Source organism: Musca domestica, unplaced genomic scaffold, assembly GCF_030504385.1.
Source record: "Musca domestica strain aabys unplaced genomic scaffold, Musca_domestica.polishedcontigs.V.1.1 12, whole genome shotgun sequence".
NCBI classification, from domain to species: domain Eukaryota; kingdom Metazoa; phylum Arthropoda; class Insecta; order Diptera; family Muscidae; genus Musca; species Musca domestica.
Window position 1 is genome coordinate 8,275,975 of NW_026712155.1, and position 23,551 is coordinate 8,299,525.

The window sequence follows — 23,551 nt, forward strand, 5'->3', positions numbered from 1 at the left end:
TTATCCTTATATCGTATAAGTCCTACCATATCCTATTGTTCCCTTAGAGGATTATAAGAAAGATGCATTTTTTGTAACTTCTTGCCTCTGAGCATTTTCAGCGCCTCTCAATGTTCCATTTTCTTCGATTAAATTAAAATAAAATCCGTGAAAAGGCCCCCAAGTTAAACCTGAATTCCAACCTTCCATTCGTCCTTTGTGTCCAGCAATGCTGGCCATGCATCGTTCGCCTCCTTGAATGGTCGTTATAACATTTGTTGACTGCGGCACGATCCACAAATGATCTATAAGGCATTAAACTGCGATGACGATTCCTCAATTATAAATCGTGCCATATACTAGCCAAAACATACAGACAGACACACACCACTACAAATACACACACACATGACGATGATGATTTCAAGCTACTGCAGTCAAAGTTTACAATGCGCTGCAAAAAAACGGTCGAATCAAATCAACGAAAAAAAAAAAAACGGGGTTCACAGACTTCGAACCGCGGCAGCAGAACAAGGCCCCATGTCCAACGATAACAGTCCAATGTGTTTTGTTGACTGACTGTAAGGCAATCAGCAGCAACAACAACAACAACAACCACAACGACAGCAATAACATTATGCCGGCAACACAGTACAACAACATCGTCGATGTTGTTGTCGTCGTCATCGTCACCCAGAAAGCCTGTCTTAATAGCCTCAACAACAGCCCAAAACGGAGCAATAAAAATCAACAAGAGCAACAACACCAACAACTACAATAGTAGCAGCAAGAGCTATACACACAAGATCCATTTATCGCTATACGCGGATGGAAGGCATGTGCTTGGAGGCGGCCTCTATATATTCAGCCTTTTTTATTTTGCCTCATGCTGTAGCTGTAGTGGCACAGCATTGGGCGGGGGTATTGGGAAGGGGGTTTTCGTTTTAAATGTCGATTGAAATGGAAAGACAGATGGTCTTCTATGAGAAGAGCATTTGCTCCTCTATGAGAGGACCAATAGCTCTTCTACAGGAAGAGCAGTTGCTCCTCTATGAGAGGACCAATAGCTCTTCTACGAGAAGAGCACTTGCTCCTCTATAGGAGGGCCAATAGCTCTTTTACGAGAAGAGCACTTGCTCCTCTATAGGAGGGCCAATAGAGCTATTGGTCCTCTATGAGAGGACCAATAGCTCTTCTACGAGAAGAGCAGTTGCTCCTCTATGAGAGGACCAATAGCTCTTCTACGAGAAGAGCAGTTGCTCCTCTATGAGAGGACCAATAGCTCTTCTACGAGAAGAGCAGTTGCTCCTCTATGAGAGGACCAGTTGCTCCTCTATGAGAGGACCAGTTGCTCCTCTATGAGAGGACCAGTTGCTCCTCTATGAGAGGACCAGTTGCTCCTCTATGAGAGGACCAGTTGCTCCTCTATGAGAGGACCAGTTGCTCCTCTATGAGAGGACCAGTTGCTCCTCTATGAGAGGACCAGTTGCTCCTCTATGAGAGGACCAGTTGCTCCTCTATGAGAGGACCAGTTGCTCCTCTACGAGAGGACCAGTTGCTCCTCTACGAGAGGACCATTGTTCTTTTATGAGAAGGGCTTTCCTGTTCTACCAGAGGACCACTAGCTCCTCGACGAGAAGAGCAATTGCTCCTTTATGTGAGGACCAGTTGCTCCTCTATTAGAGGACCAATAGCTCCTCTATGAAAGGATAGGTTGCAGCTTTGCAGCAGCTCTTCTCACAGAGAAGGGTCTCTGCTCTTCTATGAGAAGAGCCTCAGCCCTTCTATGAAAAGAGCATCAGCTCTATGTGAAGAGCTCCTCTGCTCTTCTATGGAAATAGCCTCTCTGATCTTCTATGGAAAGAGCATCTCTGCTATTCTATGAAAATCTCCTCTGCTCTTCTATGAGAAGAAGATCTCAATTCGTTTGCCCTTCAATTCAATTATGTCGCACGTGCGACGCTCGCCAAGCCTAGACTAGGATGGCTTTTAACCCAAACGAATCGGTACCTTCCCAATATCCGACCTCGTGCTGTAACACGAACCAGCAAAAAAAGCCATAACAAACTGCAAAGACCCCAATCGTACAGTCATGCTGGCGGCGGGCATTAAGACACTACTTATTGCCAGCCACACAAGCCAAGAAATTGACTGACCTGACCGACTGAACGACAAACTGCCAGACAAATAATAATAATAGCAGCAACGACAACAACAACAGTATTATGGGGACGAAGACAACGACAGCGAAGACTTTAAGAAATAATCAAGTACGGCAGTTAGGCAGGCAGCAAGCCAAGACAGCCAGCCAGCCATCCAGCTATCCAGTCAAACAGCAACAACAACAACACCACAAGACATAGCGCAATCTAAACCATTCAGGCAACCATCCAATAAACCCAGCCAGTCAGGCAGTCAGCTAGTCGTGAGAAATCGACTACAGAATAGTTTCCCACGGTATAACAATCACAACTTAAGTCTTGACTTGTTTGTTTGGTTTGCTTGGTTGGGGTGAGTGGCGAGGAGCAGGGGGAGGGGGCATGGTCGTTTGTTGTATTGTTGTGCATGTTTGTATGTTTATGAATGCAGGGGCTGTTGTTGCTGTTGATTTTCTTTTAGGTTGAATTTTTCGTGGCGGAGCGGAGCGGAATGGAGTGAGTTGGTGTGTTTTTGTTGCTGGTGTGGTAGTGGTGGTGGTGGTGCTGATAAAAAATATTCTCTGCGTGCGGGCACAAGGGGTCTGACGTAAATTCACAGGCCGGCAAGTCATGGCCAGGAGAGAGCATAGCGGTGGGTACGCTGCTCTTTCTCTGCAGCGTTGGGTATGTGTGTGTTTGTGTGTGTGCGGACCATGCTCGCAAATACGCACACAATGTCTCGTTCTCGCCTGGCTGCATGGGAAGTACTCAGCGTTGATCGCAGCCAGCCCTCACTCAGCTGCTGCCGTTTCTTATAAAAAGGCCGGTGAGAAAAGTTTGTGAATCATTTCAAAGTTAAACCACCAAGTGAACACATCGTTCCGCCTGGATATTGTGAGCCACACAAACTTCAGAGCAGAATCTCCCAACTCAACAATCATAACTGTGGATTATCGCCGATTTTATTGGATTTAATTAACACCCCCCAACCCAAAAAAGAAAATATGGTCTTAGAAATGGAAATGTCCAAAACCTATCAATACCGCAAGGTGATGAAGCCCATGTTGGAGCGCAAACGCCGTGCCCGCATCAACAAGTGTCTGGACGAGCTCAAGGATATCATGGTTGAGTGCCTGACCCAGGAGGGTGAACACATTACCCGCCTCGAAAAGGCCGATATTTTGGAATTGACCGTGGAGCACATGAAGAAGTTACGGGCCCAAAAGCAATTGCGTCTGAACGGCAATCAGGACACCAAACTGACCATTGCGGAAAGTTTCCGGGCCGGTTATATTCATGCAGCCAATGAGGTTTCCAAAACATTGGCCACCGTTCCGGGAGTCAGTGTGGACTTGGGTACCCAGTTGATGAGTCATTTGGGTCATCGTCTCAATTATTTGCAAGTTATTGTACCCACTGCCGTGGCACCTTTGGGAGTTGTACCCAGCGCTGCTGGACATGTTGCATCCCCCGGTAGTCATTTCCAATCCATGGTGGCTGCTGGACAAACCCAGCTGTCGGCCAACACCTCCTTGTGCGGCAGTCCCGAACCTCCTGCACTCATCACCCCACCTCCATCTGAATGTGGCAGCAGTGAAAGTGGTACCTGCAGTCCAGCACCCAGTGACTCGGGTTCCATGTGGCGTCCATGGTGAATGTTCGACAGTGGCAATAAGGTGCGAAGCACCGGCACCGGTCTCAAACATTGAAACATTTCGTTAAAGTTGCAAAACACGGCACAAGGTTTGGAAGCCTTCGAAAGCCATCAGTCTCACTATCTCGCGCACTCAATGGAAGCAGTTTTTTGCAGAGAATTAGCAAAAAGGATAAAAAATGAAGAAACAACTGGAAAAGTTGTTCGGAGGCCCCAGTATCGAAACTGGGCTAAAAGAAATTTGAAAAAAAAAAACTTAGTTTTAAGAATTGAAAAAAAAAGAAGAAAAATAAAAATAATTGAAATTAATTGGAAATCTTTTGTCTTGATTTTTTTGGGTTCAGAAAAGTGGCGGAAGAATATATTTTAGGGATTTAGGGAATTGGAAACTTCTCTCGATTTAAAAAAAAAGAAGAAAAATAAAAATAATTGAAATTAATTGGAAATAATTTGTCTCTATTTATTTGGGTTCAGAAAAGGGCGGCAGAATATATTTTGGGGATTTTGGGAATTGAAAACTGCTCTCGATTTAAAAAAAAATCCTTATCGAATTGATGAATCATCTACAGACAAAAAGTATGGGTCAGGGGAAGGGTATAATGAAATCTGAAAAATATGGGGACCTATGTTTTAAAGAAGAATAATAGCCTGCCTTGTGGAAAACCCATAAATGTCTTAGGGAAAAATGAAGATTCATTGACCTACATCCTTAATCCGTATGTGCTTCTCCATGAGGCTAGACTAGAGAACAGCTGAACGAAATTAAAGTCTTCCTACATTGTACACCTCGTCTCGTACCTCTTTAAAATAATTACAGTTATGATTAATCATCCATAAGAATGAAGGATATCAAAGGAATATATTTTACCTCTGAACTTCTGCTTATAGTCCATTGAGGCCAACAACCGAACTCCCCGAAGCCCATAATCGTACAGTCATTCTATTTCTTCATAAGATTGTTTAAAAATAATTAACTTTGCCACTGGAACCCAAATTATCTTCCCGACATGTCATATGTCCAAAATGCTAAGGGTGGCTGGTCTTCTTGGGAAAATACTATCTGTCATAAAAGAACGAGGAGGATTAATAGATAAAAAAACCTAAACCTCTGCAAACCTAAATAGATTTTTGTTACTCTAACTTTTAATGGCTGGACAATGGGCACACAATTAAGACCCTAACCGCAAGCGACGCAAAATCGTACAATCAGGATGAATCACCTTATAGGTATGGGGAGAGTAGGTCATATTTTGGCATCTAAAATCCTATTTATTTTTGCCACGGCGAAGAATAATAACACCTCTTGAGAATGAAACATATTAAAAAGTATCACTCGGTTTCGCCGACATATGTATACCCTCAGCCAATGTTCGATTATTTAAATATATTTTGACTTCTGTTATGATTGTTCAAACGATTGACCCTCTATGGAGTAGGTTTGGAAGGAATGGGCCAATATTGACCATTTCGTATCGGAGCTAAATAACTATGATATAAATATTGCGACGTGCCAGGATTGGCCAATATCGAATAATTCTTTCACTTTATATGAGATATGTGAACATTTTAAATTAAATTGTGTGTTAGGTGCCAGATATAGTAGACCGAAGTATTCCATTTTGCATACTTCATCTAATACAGAAACAAAAATTGGAATGGGCAAAATTACAAGAAAATCGAACATTTATATTTAATCGGATTATCCTTTCCCTTTCTGTATAGAAAATTATTTTCTTGGAAAATGTTGACTTTTTGTGGGGGAATTATCAGAAGGAGTGGACCGATATTGCCCATCTCCGAACACGATCTAAGTTTGACAATAATATTGCGATGACGGACGGACATCGCAAGATCGACTTCAAGTGTCCTGAAACGGATTTGGTCCAAAAAGACCTAGGGTCTAAAACCGCTATTTCGATGAGGCACGTTTTGGCCGTATCAAATGATATAAACCCTCTGTAGCCACATGGATGAGGGTATAAAAAATTAAGGACTACCAGATCTCTAAACATGGATTTTTTAAAGAAGATATTTTCGAAGATCATCAGAGCTAAACACATGAATTAAAAAAAAAAATTGAAAAGTATTTTAGATCTATAAATGTTGTTTTAAGGACCATCAGAGCTATAAATGTGGATATTTGAAACCTTTTTTCCTATTACCATCAGACTTATAAATGTGGATTTTTCCCAGGACAGTCGGGGTATAAATCAGAATTTTGTAAAGATTTTTTTCAACGACTACCAGATCTCTAAACATGGATTTTTTAAAGAAGATAGTTTCAAGGATCATCAGAGCTAAACACAAGAATTAAAAAAAATTGTAAAGTATTTTAGATTTATAAATTTTTTTAAGGACCATCAGAGCTATAAATGTGGATATTTTAAACCTTTTTGCTGTTACCATCACACTTATAAATGTGGATTTTTTGAAGGACATTTTCCCATTACAATCGGGGTATAAATCAGAATTTTGTAAAGATTTTTTTCAAGGACTGCCAGAGCTATAGACATGGATATTTCAAAGAAGATGTTTCCATGGATCATCGTTGCTATGAACATGGATTTGTTAATTTTTCTTTGCGAGACCATCAGATCTCTAATTTTTTTTAAGAAGAAATGGGGGATAAGTTGTGGGTTTTTTTAAAATAGGGGTTTTAAGGACCATCAGCGCTATATGTGTGGATTTTGAAAGAATATATTTAAAAATCGATATTTTTTTAAAGAAGATTATTTCCAAGTCCGTCAGAGCTGTAAAGTGGATTTTCTACCGATTTTTTAAGCGTGTTGCATTTTTAAAATATCTTTGTTAGAGATCCATCAGATCTCTAATTTTTTTAAGAAGAAATGGGGGATAATTTTTGGGTTTTTTAAAATAGGGGTTTTAAGGACCATCAGCGCTATATGTGTGGATTTTGAAAGAATATATTTTCCAGGATCAAGGCAGTTAAAAATCGAAATTTTTTTAAAGAAAATTATTTCCAAGTCCGTCAGAGCTGTAAAGTGGATTTTCTACCGATTTTTTTAAGCGTGTTGCATTTTTAAAATATCTTTTTTTCAGGACCAACTGTAAACATGGATTTTACAGATTTTTTAACCTTTAGAGCTAATTTTTCGGTTTTTTTTTTATTTTGCAAAAATAATAATAATTTGTAACTCTCATGGTACTGGACAAAAATTTTTTCAAAAATAGATTTTTTAAAGAAAAAATTTCTTGTGAAAAACAAATTTTCAAGGACTACCAGGGCTATAAACATGGATTTTTTCATATTTTATGCGAGGACCATCAGAGTTATAAACATGATTTTTATAGAGAAGATTTTTTCATGAAACTTGAGAGTTATAGACGTGGATATTTAAATTTGTTTTTGCAGGGACTACTACATTTTAAAGGATAATTGTTTTCAGGATCATAAGAGTTAAATCCAAATTTTTTAATGAAGATTTTTCCATGTGTATTTTTTAAAAAAAATTTTAAAGGACCCTTTTATTTAAGTTTTTTTTCAACAATACTATTATCGGGACCAACTATAATCGTTAAAGAAGTGAATTTTTATAGACGATTTACCCAGGACCCTAAAAACATCGGAATTCAACAAAAATTTTGTGTTTTTGACTTTTTTATTTTTTTTGGCAATTTTTTTCCGCAGTACAATCAAAGCATTATTTTGTGGAGTTTTTTCCAAAGAACTACCAAAAAAAATATTCGTGGGTTTTTTTCGAATTTTGCCTTGCCCAGGCGAAGATCATATTTTATGATTTTATTTTATATTCTGTGATTTATTCTTTTCCATGAAAACCCCTCGAAACTATAAACGGGGGATTTTTTTTAATATTTTTCCCCTCTAAAAACCCGTAACAACAAAATTATTTGTATTTTGACCCACATATTTCAAATACTTTGCCCGACAAGCCCCCCATCCACTGAACGGCAACTACGATTTCTCATACCGGCGATTTTCAGCCGCCCCTAAACCAAAATCCAAAGTTCGTTATCAGAAAAGTAGTTTTTTATTGCGTCAGAATTTGAAATAAAGTCCACCGGAGATAATACCCAAAATAACGTATGTTTTTTTTTAATTATCAACGACGTAGTAGAATTGATGACGTATCTGGTGATCGTTAAGTTCGTGAATCATCGGTTCTAATCAGTGATCGACGGAGATACGGAATTATCGATGGCCAATGTTTGTGTTTCTAACCTGACTAACCGAGACAACTGAGTCAGCTGGTCAACTTGTTGTTGGTTAATTAAATCGGAAAAAAAGAAGACGAAAATAAACTTGGGGTAGGCCTATCCCCCACCCTATGTGTATTTTCCCATGTTAACTTTGATTGGCGGAACTTTCAAAGATAATTTCTTCTCATCATTGGAAATGAGGAAATTAAGAAGATTGATCGCCTTTTTGTGTGTGAGTGTGTGGAATTGGGTGGGATGCATTACTTCCCTGCCTTGCATACATATTCATGGTCTTGGCCGGATACCGGATACAATATCACTACAAAAAAAAAAAACAAACCCCGGACTATCAAATGTCGTGCCAAGACTTTAATATGATTATCCAAGCATTTGAATGATGATGGCTGGGATTTGGTTCCCATGCCTTCCCCAAATGCGGATAATGATGACGACAACAACGACGATGATGATGATGATGGTAATTATGTCAAATAATGAATGTGATAATGAAGATCATTGATCATTTTAATTATGTTACCACCACCACCACTACCACCATCATCATCATGAACACCATGTCCATCTTCATTATCACTGGGCGGCAGAAGCTTCCTCAGAAATGATGATTGGGCAAGCGATAAACCTCGGCTTGATGACAATGTTGTTGTTACTGCCTTTTTGTGGAAATTCTGATTTAAAACAATTTGAATACAACAACAACAATAAAACCACAATAACATTAAGACCATCTCCACTTGGTAACAGACATTAACATATCCCGCAACATAGGGAAGAGGGGGGAGACGAGGAGGCAGCATTCAACATTGATTTCGAATGCAAACCCGTGATGCAGCCAGCCATGCGCCGCTGCAACATCAATAAAACTAAGTCAAACAGTCAGCCAAGCACAAGCCCAAACCCATTGCAACCTACCAAACAACCCATGGCATCCCATATCATAGCAAGAGGCATTGTGCCGCCATCCCATCTCCATCCAATCCAATCCCAGTGGCATATTGAGCGTGTGCCATTCATTGTCATGTAACAGCATCCCATATTTACAAAACGTAGCTGCTGAGGCCCAACGTCGAACCTCCACAACCCTCTTTCTCTTTTTGGGCTCAAAGAGAAACAAAGTCATCTTGGAAACCCAAACGCACACAAACACACTCACATTTAACTTCTTAAAGGTTTGAAGTTGGCAGGGAGGTAGGGAGAGGTCCGTTGATGATGATGATGACGAAAAAAAAAAAACACGGCAAAGGTTCCACTAAACCGGATTTAGTAATAATAAAAAAAAACAGCTAAAGACTTTGTACATCCCGAACAGCAGTTTAGCTGGGCATATATTTTCTGTTGTTGTTGTTGCCGTCCATGTCTGTCCAATTTGAACGACCGTGTGACCGTTCAAAACTACTCCATCATCATACGGTATGTTTTCGATATTGCTGTTATTGTTGTTGTTAACACGAACCGGCACAGTAGTGTGGAGGGGAATTAAAATCGAAATTTTTCAAGGATCTAAATTTATATTCGAGAATTTAAAGAATTGGCAAAAATATAAACGTGGATTTTAAAAGAGATTTTTTCAAGGATCTTCAGAGCCAAAAAAAAACGTGGATTTTTGATAGAATTGTTTTCAAGGACCTCCAGATCTATAAACGTGGATTTTTTAAACAGTTTTTTTCAAGGCCTACCAAAGCTTTAGACGTGGATCCTTTAAACAATTTTTTCAAGGATGCCCAGAGCTACATATTAGGATTTATTTATATATTATTTTCAAGGATCTGCATAGTTTTGAACTTAAATTTTCAAACAAAATTTTTTGAAGGACTACCAGGGCTATAAACCTGGTTTTTTTACAAAAAAAATTTGAAGAAGTACTAGGGCTATAAACCTGGATTTTTTTACAAAAAAAATTTTAAGGACCTGTCGAACTAAAAACTTTGACTTGTTGACAAGGGCTATAAACCTGGATTTTTTTACACAAATTTTTTCAAGGACCTGCCGGGGACTTTTTAAAAAAATTTGTTACCGGACCTGCAGAGCTATATATGTGGATTTTTTAAACTATTTTTTTCAAGGACTAGCTGAGCTATAAATTTAGAGTTTTTAAACAATTTTGTTAAAGGATTCTCAGAGTCGTAAACGTGGATTTTGGAACGTAATTTTTTCAAGGACTAGCAGAGCCATAAAGATTGACTTTTTAAACAATTTTTTTTTCAAGGACTTCCAGAGCTATTAACGTGGATTTTTTAAACAATTTTTTCAAGGACAACCCGAGCTATTGACGTGGATTTTTGTTAAAAGACTACCAGAGCTATTAACGTGGAGTTTTTAAACAATTTTTTTGAAGAACTACCAGAATTTTTAAACAATTTTTTTTCAAGAACTACCAGCACTATAGACTTGGATTTTTAAACATTTTTAAATAAATTTATTGAAGGACAAGGATCTGCAGAGCTTTACACGTGCATTTTTTAAACCATTTTTTCAAGGACCTGCAGAGCTATAAACGTGGATTTTTAAACAATTTTTTCAAGGACCTGCAGAGCTATAAACGTGGATTTTTAAACTAATTTCTTAAAGGACCTGCAGAGCTATAAACGTGGATTTTTAAACTAATTTCTTAAAGGACCTGCAGAGCTATAAACGTGGATTTTTAAACTAATTTCTTAAAGGATCTGCAGAGCTATAAACGTGGATTTTTAAACTAATTTCTTAAAGGACCTGCAGAGCTATAAACGTGGATTTTTAAACTAATTTCTTAAAGGACCTACAGAGCTATAAACGTGGTTTTTTTAATAAATTTATTGAAGGACCTGCAGAGCTATAAACGTGGTTTTTTTAATACATTTATTGAAGGACCTGCAGAGCTATAAACGTCAATTTTTTAATAAATTTGTTGAAGGACAAGCAAAGCTAACGTAGATTTTTAACAACCTTTTTTTCAAGGCCTAGCGGAGCTATATACGTGGTTTTTTATTAATTAATTTTTAAAAAACCTGCGAGCTATAAACGTTAATTTTTTTTAATAAATTTCTTGAAGGACCTGCAAAGCTATACACGTGTATTTTTAAAAAAAAATTTTAAAGACTACCAGAACTGTAAACGTGGATTTTTTCATAGATTTGTTTAAGGATCAGCAGAATATGGAATATGGAACTACAGGAACATGTGACGTCAACAATGGTAACAGAGTCAAACAATCTGCCCAGTATTGGTTGGTCGCAGTTTTCGGCTACATGCCGTTTACAGCATGAGGTAAATAATTCTCATTGAGTTCGGTTTGAGTTACGATAAGACAAGACTCGGTATTGCCGGGGGCCTTGAAAAAGGGTAGTTAGTGATTTTCTGAATTATTTTCTGTATTCCGACTAACTGAATTGTTAGCAGTTAATACTTTTTTGAACTGGCTCTAATTAGGGGTGCCTCGGCTCGTTGTTCCGCAGGTGCCGGAACCCAAACGAGCTCCGATCCATTTGTGTAGGCCCAGACAGACAGCCCCCGAGCATAACAACAATGAGTTGCCAAACCTGATGGCATCCTTATCCATCAGAAGACCTGGATAGCTTTTCCCGAATGGATAGACGATCAAGACGACCTAGACATATTCTTCCAAGTATCTCTACAGTGGACACCCGTTCCCTAAGGATAATATCATGAGTCCCCAACCCGTATCCGAAGATATGAACATAAACATCTCATCCACCTTTATCGAATATCCCTAATATCTACCACTCGTCAGCCAATTTACTACTGCTCAGTTCCATCTGTTAACCCAAAACCAAATTGTACTAAATGTAGTACTATTTTGTACAGTTCTCACACTTAGCACACATTTCCAGAACAACCTCCCTATATCAGCTCTCCTTACCCAAAGCAACTTTAACACAAAATATTAAGAATTTAACTCCATCCGTTCATATAATACTAAATGGTACTAAATTTAGTGCTTCTTAGTACTTTTAGTACACTTATTTTTCGAAATTCCAAAAACCCTTTGGTTCGTCTAACCTATGCAACATGAAAGACCCCCATTCCAAATTTCAGATTCTCATCTCTATCTCTTCACTAAATACCAAATTTAGTACCATTTAGTACTTTTCGTAATTTTTAGTACATTTTGTTAAAACGCTCTTGACATCTCGACATTGCACACTTACAGTAACCCCAATCTCAACATTTCAAAATTCCAGTTCCGTCCATTTACCGAAACCCAAATTGTACCAAATATAGTACCATTTAGTACAATTCTTACACCTAGCACACACGTTTCCAAAACCATATCTTTACATCAGCCCCACTTCTCCTACTCAATTTTTGAACCAAATATAGTGTTAGTTCTCTCCGTCCATATTGTACTAAATGGTACCAAATTTATATACAACATCAAAGACCCTCATTCCCAATTTGAGATTTCCAGCTCTATTCCATCGCCAAATACCAAAATTAGTACCATTTAGTACCTTCCGTAATTTTTAGTACATATATCGAAAACCATCTTTAAATCTCAACAGTAGACACTTACAGCGACCCCCAATAAAAAATATCAGAATTCCAGTTCCTTCCATTTACCAAAAAACCCAAATTGTACCAAAATTAGTACCATTTAGTACAGTTCTTTTATTTCCAAGTATAACCAAAAGCACCTCCTTATATGAGCCTTACTCCCTCAACTAAAGAATTCAATTCAAACGTCAAAATCTCTATCCCTTCCGATAATTCGAAATTGTACTAAATTTCGTACTTTTTAGTACTGGCTTTAGAAATCGTCCCCAAACCACTGTCCCCCTCCCATTTTTTTTTTACTGCGGTTGGTGTTATGGATTTACCCTTCATTATGTTGCCATGAGCTGGCTAAGTGAGAGCAGCGGAACTCGACATAGATCGTGTCCATAATCATTGTAATGTTAGCCCATCAACTCTTCCGTCGTTTGTTTAATGTTGGAGAGGCATGATGAGGGGAAGGGTGACGGGGGCGACCGTGGCCGCCGTCATTCAAGCTACTTCTCACCATTAGTAATCAACGTTTTTGGCGTGTGAGCGAATGAGTGCTGGGTGATATTGTTGTAAACCAGGCTTGGATGGCTGGCGGTGGGTTGCTTTGGGTACTTTGTAGTTGTGTTTACAATGTTCACCATGGCGGCCGGGGGTCCTCTCTCCAACACCCCCTACCACCGCCAAGTTTGCCTGGGATCGTTTTGTGTGCCCCGAAGAGCCTGTGGCCCCTTTTTAAATATTGAAGTCAATGTGACTGGATGATGACGACGATGACTGCCATGGATGGCTGAATCGCTGCTGGCTGACTGTTTGTCTTTGGCTGCAAGGCGCTCTTTGTGTTTGATTTAGCTTGCGTCTGCACGTCTTTACCAATGTAGTCGTTAGTAGTTTATTGTTGTATGTTACTCGCGGTGTTGTTGTTGCTGTTGTTGACACAGCAGTACTTTCATGCCGCTTTAGCAAAAAGGCATAAAGCACACCACGGACCACTCCAGCCAATGGCTCTTGTCATGGCATGCCTTTAGACGTCAATGATAGCCAAGCCATGGCAAGACGAAATGTTGCTCCAACCAACCAACCACTGCCGGCAAGCCAGCGAACAAATAACCAACCAAGCAACCACAGCAACAGCAACGAGGACGGCAATAAGACGGTCGTGATCTTGCCGTAAGTAGTCTTGAATCTTGAAATTAAAATTAAAAAAGGGCAGGTGTGTCGATCGTGTGAGAACCACGTTCCAAACCATTTTCTCACGATCGTCGTTTTGATATCACAATGTGGTTGTTGTTGCCGTTGTTGCTGCGGCTGCTGCTGCCATACTTATGGCCTTAAATGCATTATGTGGTGGTATTGTTGACGTTCCTTGTTGTTGTTATTATTTCTTTTTCTTTATTTGTGTCTTGAATGGCTACAAAAACAACAACAGCGGCAATAACACACATTTGTATGTCCCTCCATCCAACCCATCTTTTGTCTTCCATAGGAAGTTTGCCTGGCATGATCGCTGGGAAGGTAGGCAGGCAAAGCAAAGTAAGGCCAACCTGGATTGCCTCAGATGAAGCTTGAAGGGTGATTTCGGGGTGGTGATCGATGTTATAACTTAAGAACGAGGAGGTGAAGGGGAGGGTTCCTTTATCGTACTGAAATATATTCTTTAGAGTTTTTTTCTTGCCTGGCACAATCCAAGAAGGAAAAAGAACTTGTGTCGCAAATTACTTCGGCAAAGGGTGCCAGAAAAAATATTGTTATTCAATAAAACGAAAACAGACTTTCATTAGGTCTTCTGGTAGAGGGAATGCAGGAATTATTGTCGCTCCTTGAAGGCAACAGAGGAATGACATTAAATTTAAACGTTTGTCGCGATTAGAAGATGAGTGTGTGTCTAGATGCTGGCGAGTGGTCTTAGGATTTTTGATGAAGATAGGAAATTCTAATGGGGCTCATTGTCGCAGCCACTATCTCGGTGAGTAGGTTTTAATAATTGCAAACCAAAAAGGAAGGATCTTCGGAAAATTGTAGGAGAGAAGTTTAATCTTCAAGGCCTGAACGTACGTAGATTTTTAAAAACATAGACACGGATTTTTATACCCTCCACCATAGTTAGTTTGTCATTCCGTTTGTAACACCTCGAAATACACATTTTAGACCCCACAAAGTATATATATTCTTGATCAGCATAAAATTCTATGTCGATTTAGCGATGTCCGCCCGTCTATCCGTCTGTGGAAATCACTCTAGCTTCCGAACGAATTGAAGTAGATTGATACAATTTTGCTCAAATGTATGTTATGTCTGCAGGACTTTTAGCATTGAAAATGGGCCATAAAGGTCCACGTTTTGGTATAGCCCCCATATAGCGGTACCTACCGATATTCGGTATTTTGATGATTTAAGCGACATTATTTACCGGAATTGTTTCAAATTTGGTATTTGAAGATCGTAACGGATTCTACAGCCTAAGACAGATAATTGTCCGTGCAGGTCTACGTCTTTGTATAGCCCCCATATAACGTTACCTCCCGATATTCGGTATTTTGAAGATTTTAGCAAATTTATTCACCAGAATTGTTTCAAATTCGGCATTTGAAGTTCGTAACGGATACTACAGCATAAGACCGAAAATTGTCTGTGCATAACGGTACCTCCCGATATTCGGTATTTTAATGATTTTAGGGACATTTTTCACCAGAATTGTTTCAAATTTGATATTTGAAGTTCGTAATGGATACTACAGCCTACAACAGAAAATTGTCTGTGCAGGTCCACGTCTTCGTATAGCCCCCAAAATACTCCAGACTCAATAGTCCAAGGGATTGGTATCCGGAGTTTTGGTGGCCATTGTGCGCTGGAACCTCATTTTGTAACCATTCTTGGTTGGCGCATGGTGAGTGCCTTTGGTGCTGAGTCCTGTTGGAATGTCTAAGATCTGCGGCCAAAATGTTTGCATGCCCAAGGCTTTAATACACCCTCCAGAATATTTTCGCGATAATATTCGGCATTTATCCTGATGCCACGGTCGATTAATACGAGCGTAGAGTGACCATCGGATGTGGTGTAAGTTCTTGCACTTTTTGGAATTTCAATGGCTTTATTCCGAGCTCATTTTTCAATATTTGCCGAATCGACTATTGCGATATGTTCAGCTCAGGAGCCATTTTTCGGCCACTGTGATGCGGTTATCGATCAAGCCGCTTCTTTACCTTTCGAACCATTTCTGCTGATGTTGTTGTTTTCTTCCGTCCACTTCCTTGACGTTGGGCTACGCAACCAGTATGTCACGGTAACGAGCAATGGTACGAGACACAAAAGATTTTTTTCACATTTAAATGCTGGAGTGCTCTAACGATAGCCACTTGTGGTTTGTCCAGCCAAATATAAAGAAATCACACTATCACGATTGAATTCCGAATTCACAAATAATTGCTTTTCTGGAAAATTAAAATAAACAATATACTGAGCTGTCACGGGAATACTTTTAACTACTGTCGGACGAATGGCTTAGTTGGTTGGTTGCAGTTTTTTCATCTAGCCCTCTGTAGTTGGATTTTATAACAAATAATTCTGTAGAATATTTTGACTTGCTGAGATCCCGTTTAAAGGTAGTTTTTAAGGGGACTAAAAAGACCCCATTGTCAACTCATGTTCCTTTCTGCAATATTGCTCAGGACGCTATATACCTATAATGTACGGATTACAAAGAATCTTATTATGAAAATAGCAAATATATTGGAAGAGGAGGAAACTTGTGTCCCCTATTTAGGCTACTTTCAAAAGATTGACACAAGTGTCTTCCTGTTTTAGCTCTACTTTAATAATCTGCTGGATTTTCTCTTTAATTATTTATTTATTTTTGTAGTAATTAGTTTTAGTCGTAATTTATCTCAATTAGACACTGGTGGCATTCTGTCCCACCAAGAGGTTTCTGCTTTCTATACCCCAAAAAAATATGGGCCTCTGTCCCCATATATTTCGATTTTCTATGCCTTACAGGGACTTTCAGCTTTCGGCTCCCCATCAATCAGAGAGTCATTCTAGGCCTCATGTATTTTTCAGCAGCAAAAAAATTATATTAGCCATATCCGCCACTATATAGGCTATTATCGGAAAGTGTTGTTGACTGCAGTCCGGTCTAGTCCAAAATGGAATATTTCGACCCAATTGCTGTTATAGCCCTCAAATTTCGTTCTTAGATATTTGGAGTTTTTTTTTTATCAGATTTCCAAGAAAAATATCGGGGAGGTTCTTAGCAATATTGGAAAATTTATAACCTTGAGTTAATTTCGTACCTATGACAAAAATTTCAATACATTTTCAAAACCTTCTCCCACATACCTGTTTTGGTACAGTAGGTGTCAGATATTTGCCTATAAGAGCCCTTCTTTAACAATAACCTCCTTATTGCCTACATTGTCGCTTCATTTTTGTGTCCCCCACCTGATCCATTGTTCACAGGTTTGTTTTACATGGTCATTGGAAAAAAAAGGGTTCATTGATTTAAATAGTTTTCTATGTTGACACTGCTCCGTATCGAAATACACAGCAAAACGTGGCATTCATGTTTTATTATTGATGGTCACCGAAAGATTATCGAACTTGTGGAATGGTCATCATCATACGGCATGTAGGAGAAACGAAGAAAAGGGGGAGGGCGTACCTTTAAATTATTGTCAACGGTAATGACTATTTCATTCCTGATAAGCGATCAGAAAAAAAGTGAATGCACCATGAATTATGGCAATGACACTTAAGGTACCCTTTTAGGATAACAGAAAGAATGATATATGAATGTAGGTGCCAAGCTATGGCAACACAGGTTAAACTGCCAAAGCGAGATTTTTTTGGAAATTATTATGGTGCAACAATGTTGTGTATTTGCCTGCTGCGATATGGAGATAATCTAGGATAAACCGGTGAGGATGGAGTGACTTAAGTGTAGCCTACATAAACCGGAATAGTCCTTAATTTTATTCAAATAAATATGAGATATAATAATTTTATTTAGAAATTTAAGATAAAACAAAGTGACAATCCTTGAGCTTCAGATCAGATTAGATCATGTCTCACATCTTTGAGGGTTAAGGCATAAAGAAGTGAGCTATAAAAAAATCGAGTCTAAAACCCATATTTCATAAATTTTCATTATCTCTTTCGTTTCGTTTTGATCAAATTATCAGAGCAACTCAAGGCAATCAGATCTTGGATCTCCCATTACATGAGGTTAGATTTCAAAAAAGAGCAAAATGGGTCCTTTATAGCTACCCCTTTCCTTTCCCTCTTTGTTTTTGTTTTTATTGTCTCAATTTTCATATTTTTGTTGGTTCTGTCATAACACTTTCTCTAATCCAAATATCCACCCTAGCGATCACATGACACCCTTCTACCATACAAGTGTAATCTAAGATTTAAGAGGGGCCAACATAATAGTGATAACCCTGAGGATAGCCAAGACTGAGAATGAAGGACAACAAACAAAGACAACAAAAAACCTAAAATATAACGTAAATGTTTAGTTTAACCACTCGATTAGCGTGTAACAGAGGGAGACTAAAACAATATTAAATTTCAGTGGGTATACATGTGTGTGTGTGTAAGTGAGAGTTATATCCACATGCTAAATGTAGGCAGGAGCGTATACCAATAGGCACTTCGGGGAGCCTAACTGGCAAACTAATAATTTTCCATGTAAAATCAATTAAAAATGAAAAGAAAATGGAGGCTTTTCGAAGGAGAGAGCCATCCTGGATAGTTGGGTAGTCTTTAGTAAATGGCGTGATTTGAATTGGAGTAAATTAAGGTTATCCTCTTGTTATGCCCTCAGCCATATGACTAAAGAGATATATACACATATACATTCTGACATTGCTAAATGGACTCCAAATTTCTCTCAAAGAGACCACACATTTTGGCCATCACTTGGTGCGGCCAAAATTTACCTCATCGAAATATTCGTAACGGCTTTAGAACTTAGGTCTCTTTGTACGAAGTCCGTTTATGGACATTTGGAGTCGACATTGCAATGTCCGCATGTCTGTCCGACCGTCTGTCTGTGTCTGTATGATAAAAGTCGAAAGTAGCATTCGATTCTACATTTCAATATTTTTACCAAACTTAGGTCGACTCCCGATATTGGCAATATCGGATCCACTCTTTGGATACCTCCCCACAAAATGTTGAAATTTTTGCAAAATAAATGCAAATCACATATTAAACTATGGAAGATATAATTCAATTGATATAATAATTGGTACATGGTAATATTAAGATAAGGCTTAGGTCTCGTAAGATAATGGACAATATTGGTCTAGCCCTTCAGGTACCTCCCCCACAAAAGGTCAAAATGTTGAATAACCCAAAAAGCAATTACAAGGGAAAATATAGCAGAGGTTCCGAAGCAGTTGGACTGGTCGTGTCTGGACTAAAAGGTTTGATGAAACAACTGCAACCAACTTCAGACTGCTGTCATTTCTAAGCCACTCGTCCGATTGCTGTTAAAATGATTCCAGCGACAGCTAATTATATTGTTTATGTGCATACAAAAGCATTTTGGTGAAACTTTTCCAAAAAAAAAGTTCTTCGTGATGGAGTTCTAGCGTGATAGTGTGATTTTTTTATATTTGGCTGGAAAGCCACAAGGGGCTATCGTTAGAGAACTCCAGCATTTAAATTTGAATAAATCTTTTGTGTCTCGTACCATCGCTCGTTACTGGTAGCGTAGCCCGACGTCAAGGAAGTGGATGGAAGAAAACAGCAACATCAGCAGAAATGGTTCGAAAAATAAAAATCGAAACCCGCATCGAAGTGGCCGAAAAACGACTCGTGAGCTGAACATATCGCAATATTCCATTCGGCAAATATTGAAAAATGAGCTCGGGATAAAGCCATTGAAATTCCAAAAAGTGCAATAACTTACACTGCAACAGAAAGAAAATAGACCCAAAAGAGCTAGAGACTTGCTTCGCTTGGCCGAAAGTGGTGGATTGCCGAATTTGGTTTTCTCCGATGGGAAAACATTCGTTGTCCAGCAGTTTATATACAAATAAAATGATCGTGTTTACCTTTCCAAGAGGTCAGTTAAAAATGTGCACCTTCGTTTGGCCACCAGAACTCAAGCGCCGACCATGGTGATGGTGTGGTGTGGGCTGCCATAACAGCCGATGGTCGCTCTTCGCTCGTATTAATCGACCGTGGCATCAGAATAAATGCCGATTATATTCGCGAAAAAATTCTGCGGGGTGTATTAAAGCCTTGGGCACGAAAACATTTTGGCCGCAGACCTTGGACATCCCAACAGGACTCAGCACCATCGCACTCAGAACGCGCCACTCAAGAATGGTTACAAAATGAGGTTCCTCGCTTCATTCCCGGCCATGGTGATGTTATGAGCCGCCATAACAGCCGATGGTCGCTCTCCGCTTGTATTAATTGACCGTGGCATCGGAATAAATGCCGAATATTATCTCGAAAATATTCTGGAGGGTGTATTAAAGCCTTGGGCACGCAAACACCCAAAAATCTCCAGGTACCAATCCATTTGACTATTGTGTCTGGAGTATTTTGGAAAGCAAGGTTGGCACTAAAAAATACCAAAGTGTCGATCACTTCAAGCAAGCGCTTCGCCGGGAATGGGCCAAAATACCGCAGAGCAACATTCGGACAGCGTATGTCGGTTTCATTGGCCGTTTGAAGGCCATAATTCGTGCCAAAGGTGGCCAATTCGAACAAATCTAAACTTATTCTAAACTTTGATGCTAGTTCCGACATTTTTTGCCTTAATTCAATAATATTAAAAAAAATTAAAAATTATGGCGATTGACTTTGTTGGAGTTTTTTAGCTCACCCTGTATCTCCCTAATTTCTTAATTTTGCTGGTCACCCCTCGGAAATTGCGTTTTATCCACGTCCTTTCCTGAAAGAGAGGGGTCTCTAAATGGCATCTAATTCTTAGGGCCCTGTAACTTTCTTTTACCTTTGCTATTTTGTCTCTCCTACATTATCACCACCCTCAGCCGACATTTACGACCCACGTCCCTGTCAAAAAGGTATCATTGTTCGTTTTGGAACGAAATCAAAACTCCAGCTAAAATCGATTACGTTGTTGTTGTTGTTGTTATCTCACGAAGGGACAAAAGAACGGGGTGATTATCTCTTCAATGGATCAATCATTGATTACGTAGTTTGGCCGTAGCAAGCGTAATTTGAAGGGACTTAAAATGACCCAAGGAGTGTGGTAGGCCATCTCCTACCATCTTACCAGAGCACCCCCTATGGACCGACGAAGAAGAAGAAGAAGGCGAGACAAGGAGAAGGGAAACAACAACAACAATGAAGAAGTCGTCGCCACACAATAAACACAGATTAGATACGCCGCTGCCGAAAGAATGATGCCACTGCCGTTGAAGATCTTATCAAAGGGTGGTTGTTGTTGTTACTCGAAATTTTCTTATTTCCTTTTAGGGATAAAATGGAACATTTTGAAAAGAATATTGTCTCGGGGTGCGTGTGTGTGTGTTTTCATTTTTTGTTCTTGTTTTAGGTAACCATTATTTTTCTCGTCTTGTGATTGAAACAATTACCGATCAATTGTCAGGCTTAGATTCCAACTCTCTCTTTCACTCTCTCTTAGACTATGGTTACCAGAGACCGAACGAGAGTCTTCGGTGTGTGTGAGTCTCTGTTTTTTGATTTTTTAGAACACGTGTTCACAACCCAATGGACAGGATTTTAATTTCACAAAATCTCTGTGCTATGTGAGTTGTTGTTTTTAATTCTTTTCAAGGGACCTTTGCTTTTTTTCTTTCTTTCTTCTGTACGTGTCGTTGGTTTGAAAAGAAGCATGAATTGGGCAACAAAAGAAATTGAATTGAAATCGGGGGCAACATGAAATTAATCACCATGAAAATTTGAAAATTCTGGGTTTAGAATTTTCTTTCGAAAAATAAAGAAAACAATGGACAATGATGACGCGAGGAAAAAAGGATAATTTGGTCAAAGAAATGGCCCCTATATGACATGGCATAAAATTGAGTAGGATTTGTTTATTTTTTTGATTTTAGATTTTTTTCTAAAAATTCAAAATTTTGTAGTTGTTAATTTCTTATCTAAAAATGACATTTTGTGGACTTGGCATACGTTCGAACTATATTTTTAATTCCCAAATATTTCTTGTATTTTCCCTCGGTTTTCATATTAATTTTTATATCCTTAGGCTACACACAGGCTACAAAGGGTGTATATCATTTGATACGGCTAAAACGTGCCTCATTAAAATAACAATTTAAAACCCTAGGACTACTTGGACGAAATCCGTTTCAGGACATTTGGAGTCGATCTACGTATGTCCGTCCGTCTTTCTTCTTGACTGGCCGGTGCACACGATAACCCTTGAAGAGAGTATCCGATTTGATCCAAACTTGGTGTATCGTAATATTATTATCAAACTTAGATGGAGTTTGGAGATGGGCAATATCGATCCACTCCTTCTGGTATCTCTCACACAAAAGGTGAAAATTTTTACAGAAAATAATTTACAGCATAGAACAAGAAAGCATTATCCAATTTAGTGCAAACTTTGCAAATTCCAATATTTGTATCAGTTGCGTAAGTCAGATGCCAAAGTGGACAGTATCGGCCAACTCAGTTAAATACTTCGCCCACAAAGAGTTAACATTTTGAACAATTATAACTTTCAAAAATTCTGAAATAAGGGTCCGATTGTCTTCAACTTTCGCACATCTCAATATTTCTACCTATATAAGGTCTAGTATGAAGAATTTATATAACGGACCTGGTGGAGGAGTTAACATTTTAAAAAAATAACCAAAATTCTTACAAAATACGAAATAAGCATTCGAGCACTTTAAAACACGGCACATCACAATATTTCTGCTAACATAAGATATGGTATGAAGATCGAATATATCGGCTCAGTCCTGCTTGTACCCCCACAACGGGTCAAATTTTTTGAATAGTTTTAGCTGCCTAAAAATGCGAAATAAGCTTCAGATTCTCCTCAAATTTCACACTCACCAATATTTTTATTTATACAAGCTCTGGTGTGAGGATGAGATGTATAAGTCCACCCGGTCCACTTGTTCTAGTACCTCCCCCACAAAGGGGTCAAAATTTTGAATAATCAAAATGCTCCTAAAATGCCAAGTAAGCATCCGATTACATTCATACTCGGTATATCTTAATATTTCTATGAACTCAAAATCTGGTGTGAAGATAGAATATATTGGACCACTCCTTCTGGTACCTCCCCCACAAAGGGAGTCAAAATTTTGAATAACCAAAAATGCTCATAAAATTCGAAATAAGCGTCTGATCACTTTCAAATCCAGCACATCCCAATATTTCTTCCAACACAAGATCTGGTGTGAGAATGGTACATATTGGTTCAATCCTGCTGGTACCTCCCCCATAAAAGAGTCAAAATTTTGAATAACCAAAATGCCAATAAAATACGAGATAAGCATCCGATTACTTTCAAACTCGGCACATTCCAATATTTCTTCCAACACAAGATCTGGTGCGAACATGGTAGATATTAACCCAACCCTTCTGGTACCTCCCCCACAAAGGGTCAACATTTTTGAATAATTATAACTCCCATAAAATGGGAAAAAGTCATCCGATTCTCTTCAAATTTCACACACCCCAATATTTCTTCCAACTCAAGATCTGCTGCGAGGGCGGGACATATTGGCATACACCTTCTGGTACCTCCCCCACAAAGGGGTCAAAATTTTGAATAACAAAAATGCTCATAAAATGTGAAATAAGCGTCCGATCACTTTCAAACCGGGCACATCCCAATATTTCTTCCAACACAAAATCTGGTGTGAACATGTTAGATATTGGTCTAATCCTTCTGATACCTCCCCCATAAAGGGGTCAAAATTTTGAATAATTATAATTCTCACATAACGCGAAAAACGCTTCCGATTATCTTCAAATTTCAAACATAACAATACTTCTTCCAACACAAGATCTGGTGTAAGGGCGGGATATATCGGTTCATCCCTTCTGGTACCTCCCCCCACAAAGAGGTCAAAATTTGGAATAACCATGAAGACAACAAAAAGCGAAATAAGCTTCT

General features: G+C 38.9%; 1 protein-coding gene and 1 long non-coding RNA gene across 2 annotated transcripts in view; both read left to right on the top strand.

The window, feature by feature from the left end:
* The window catches only part of LOC131800637 (uncharacterized), a 207,739-nt gene that overhangs the window by 179,351 nt on the left and 4,837 nt on the right, over nucleotides 1-23,551 (top strand). The window lies entirely within an intron of this gene.
* LOC101901536 (enhancer of split mbeta protein) lies at nucleotides 2,672-4,003 on the top strand. The gene has a single exon (XM_005187128.4). It carries the CDS (start codon nucleotides 3,122-3,124, stop codon nucleotides 3,770-3,772), a length of 651 nt encoding a protein of 216 aa, XP_005187185.1. The 5' UTR covers nucleotides 2,672-3,121; the 3' UTR covers nucleotides 3,773-4,003.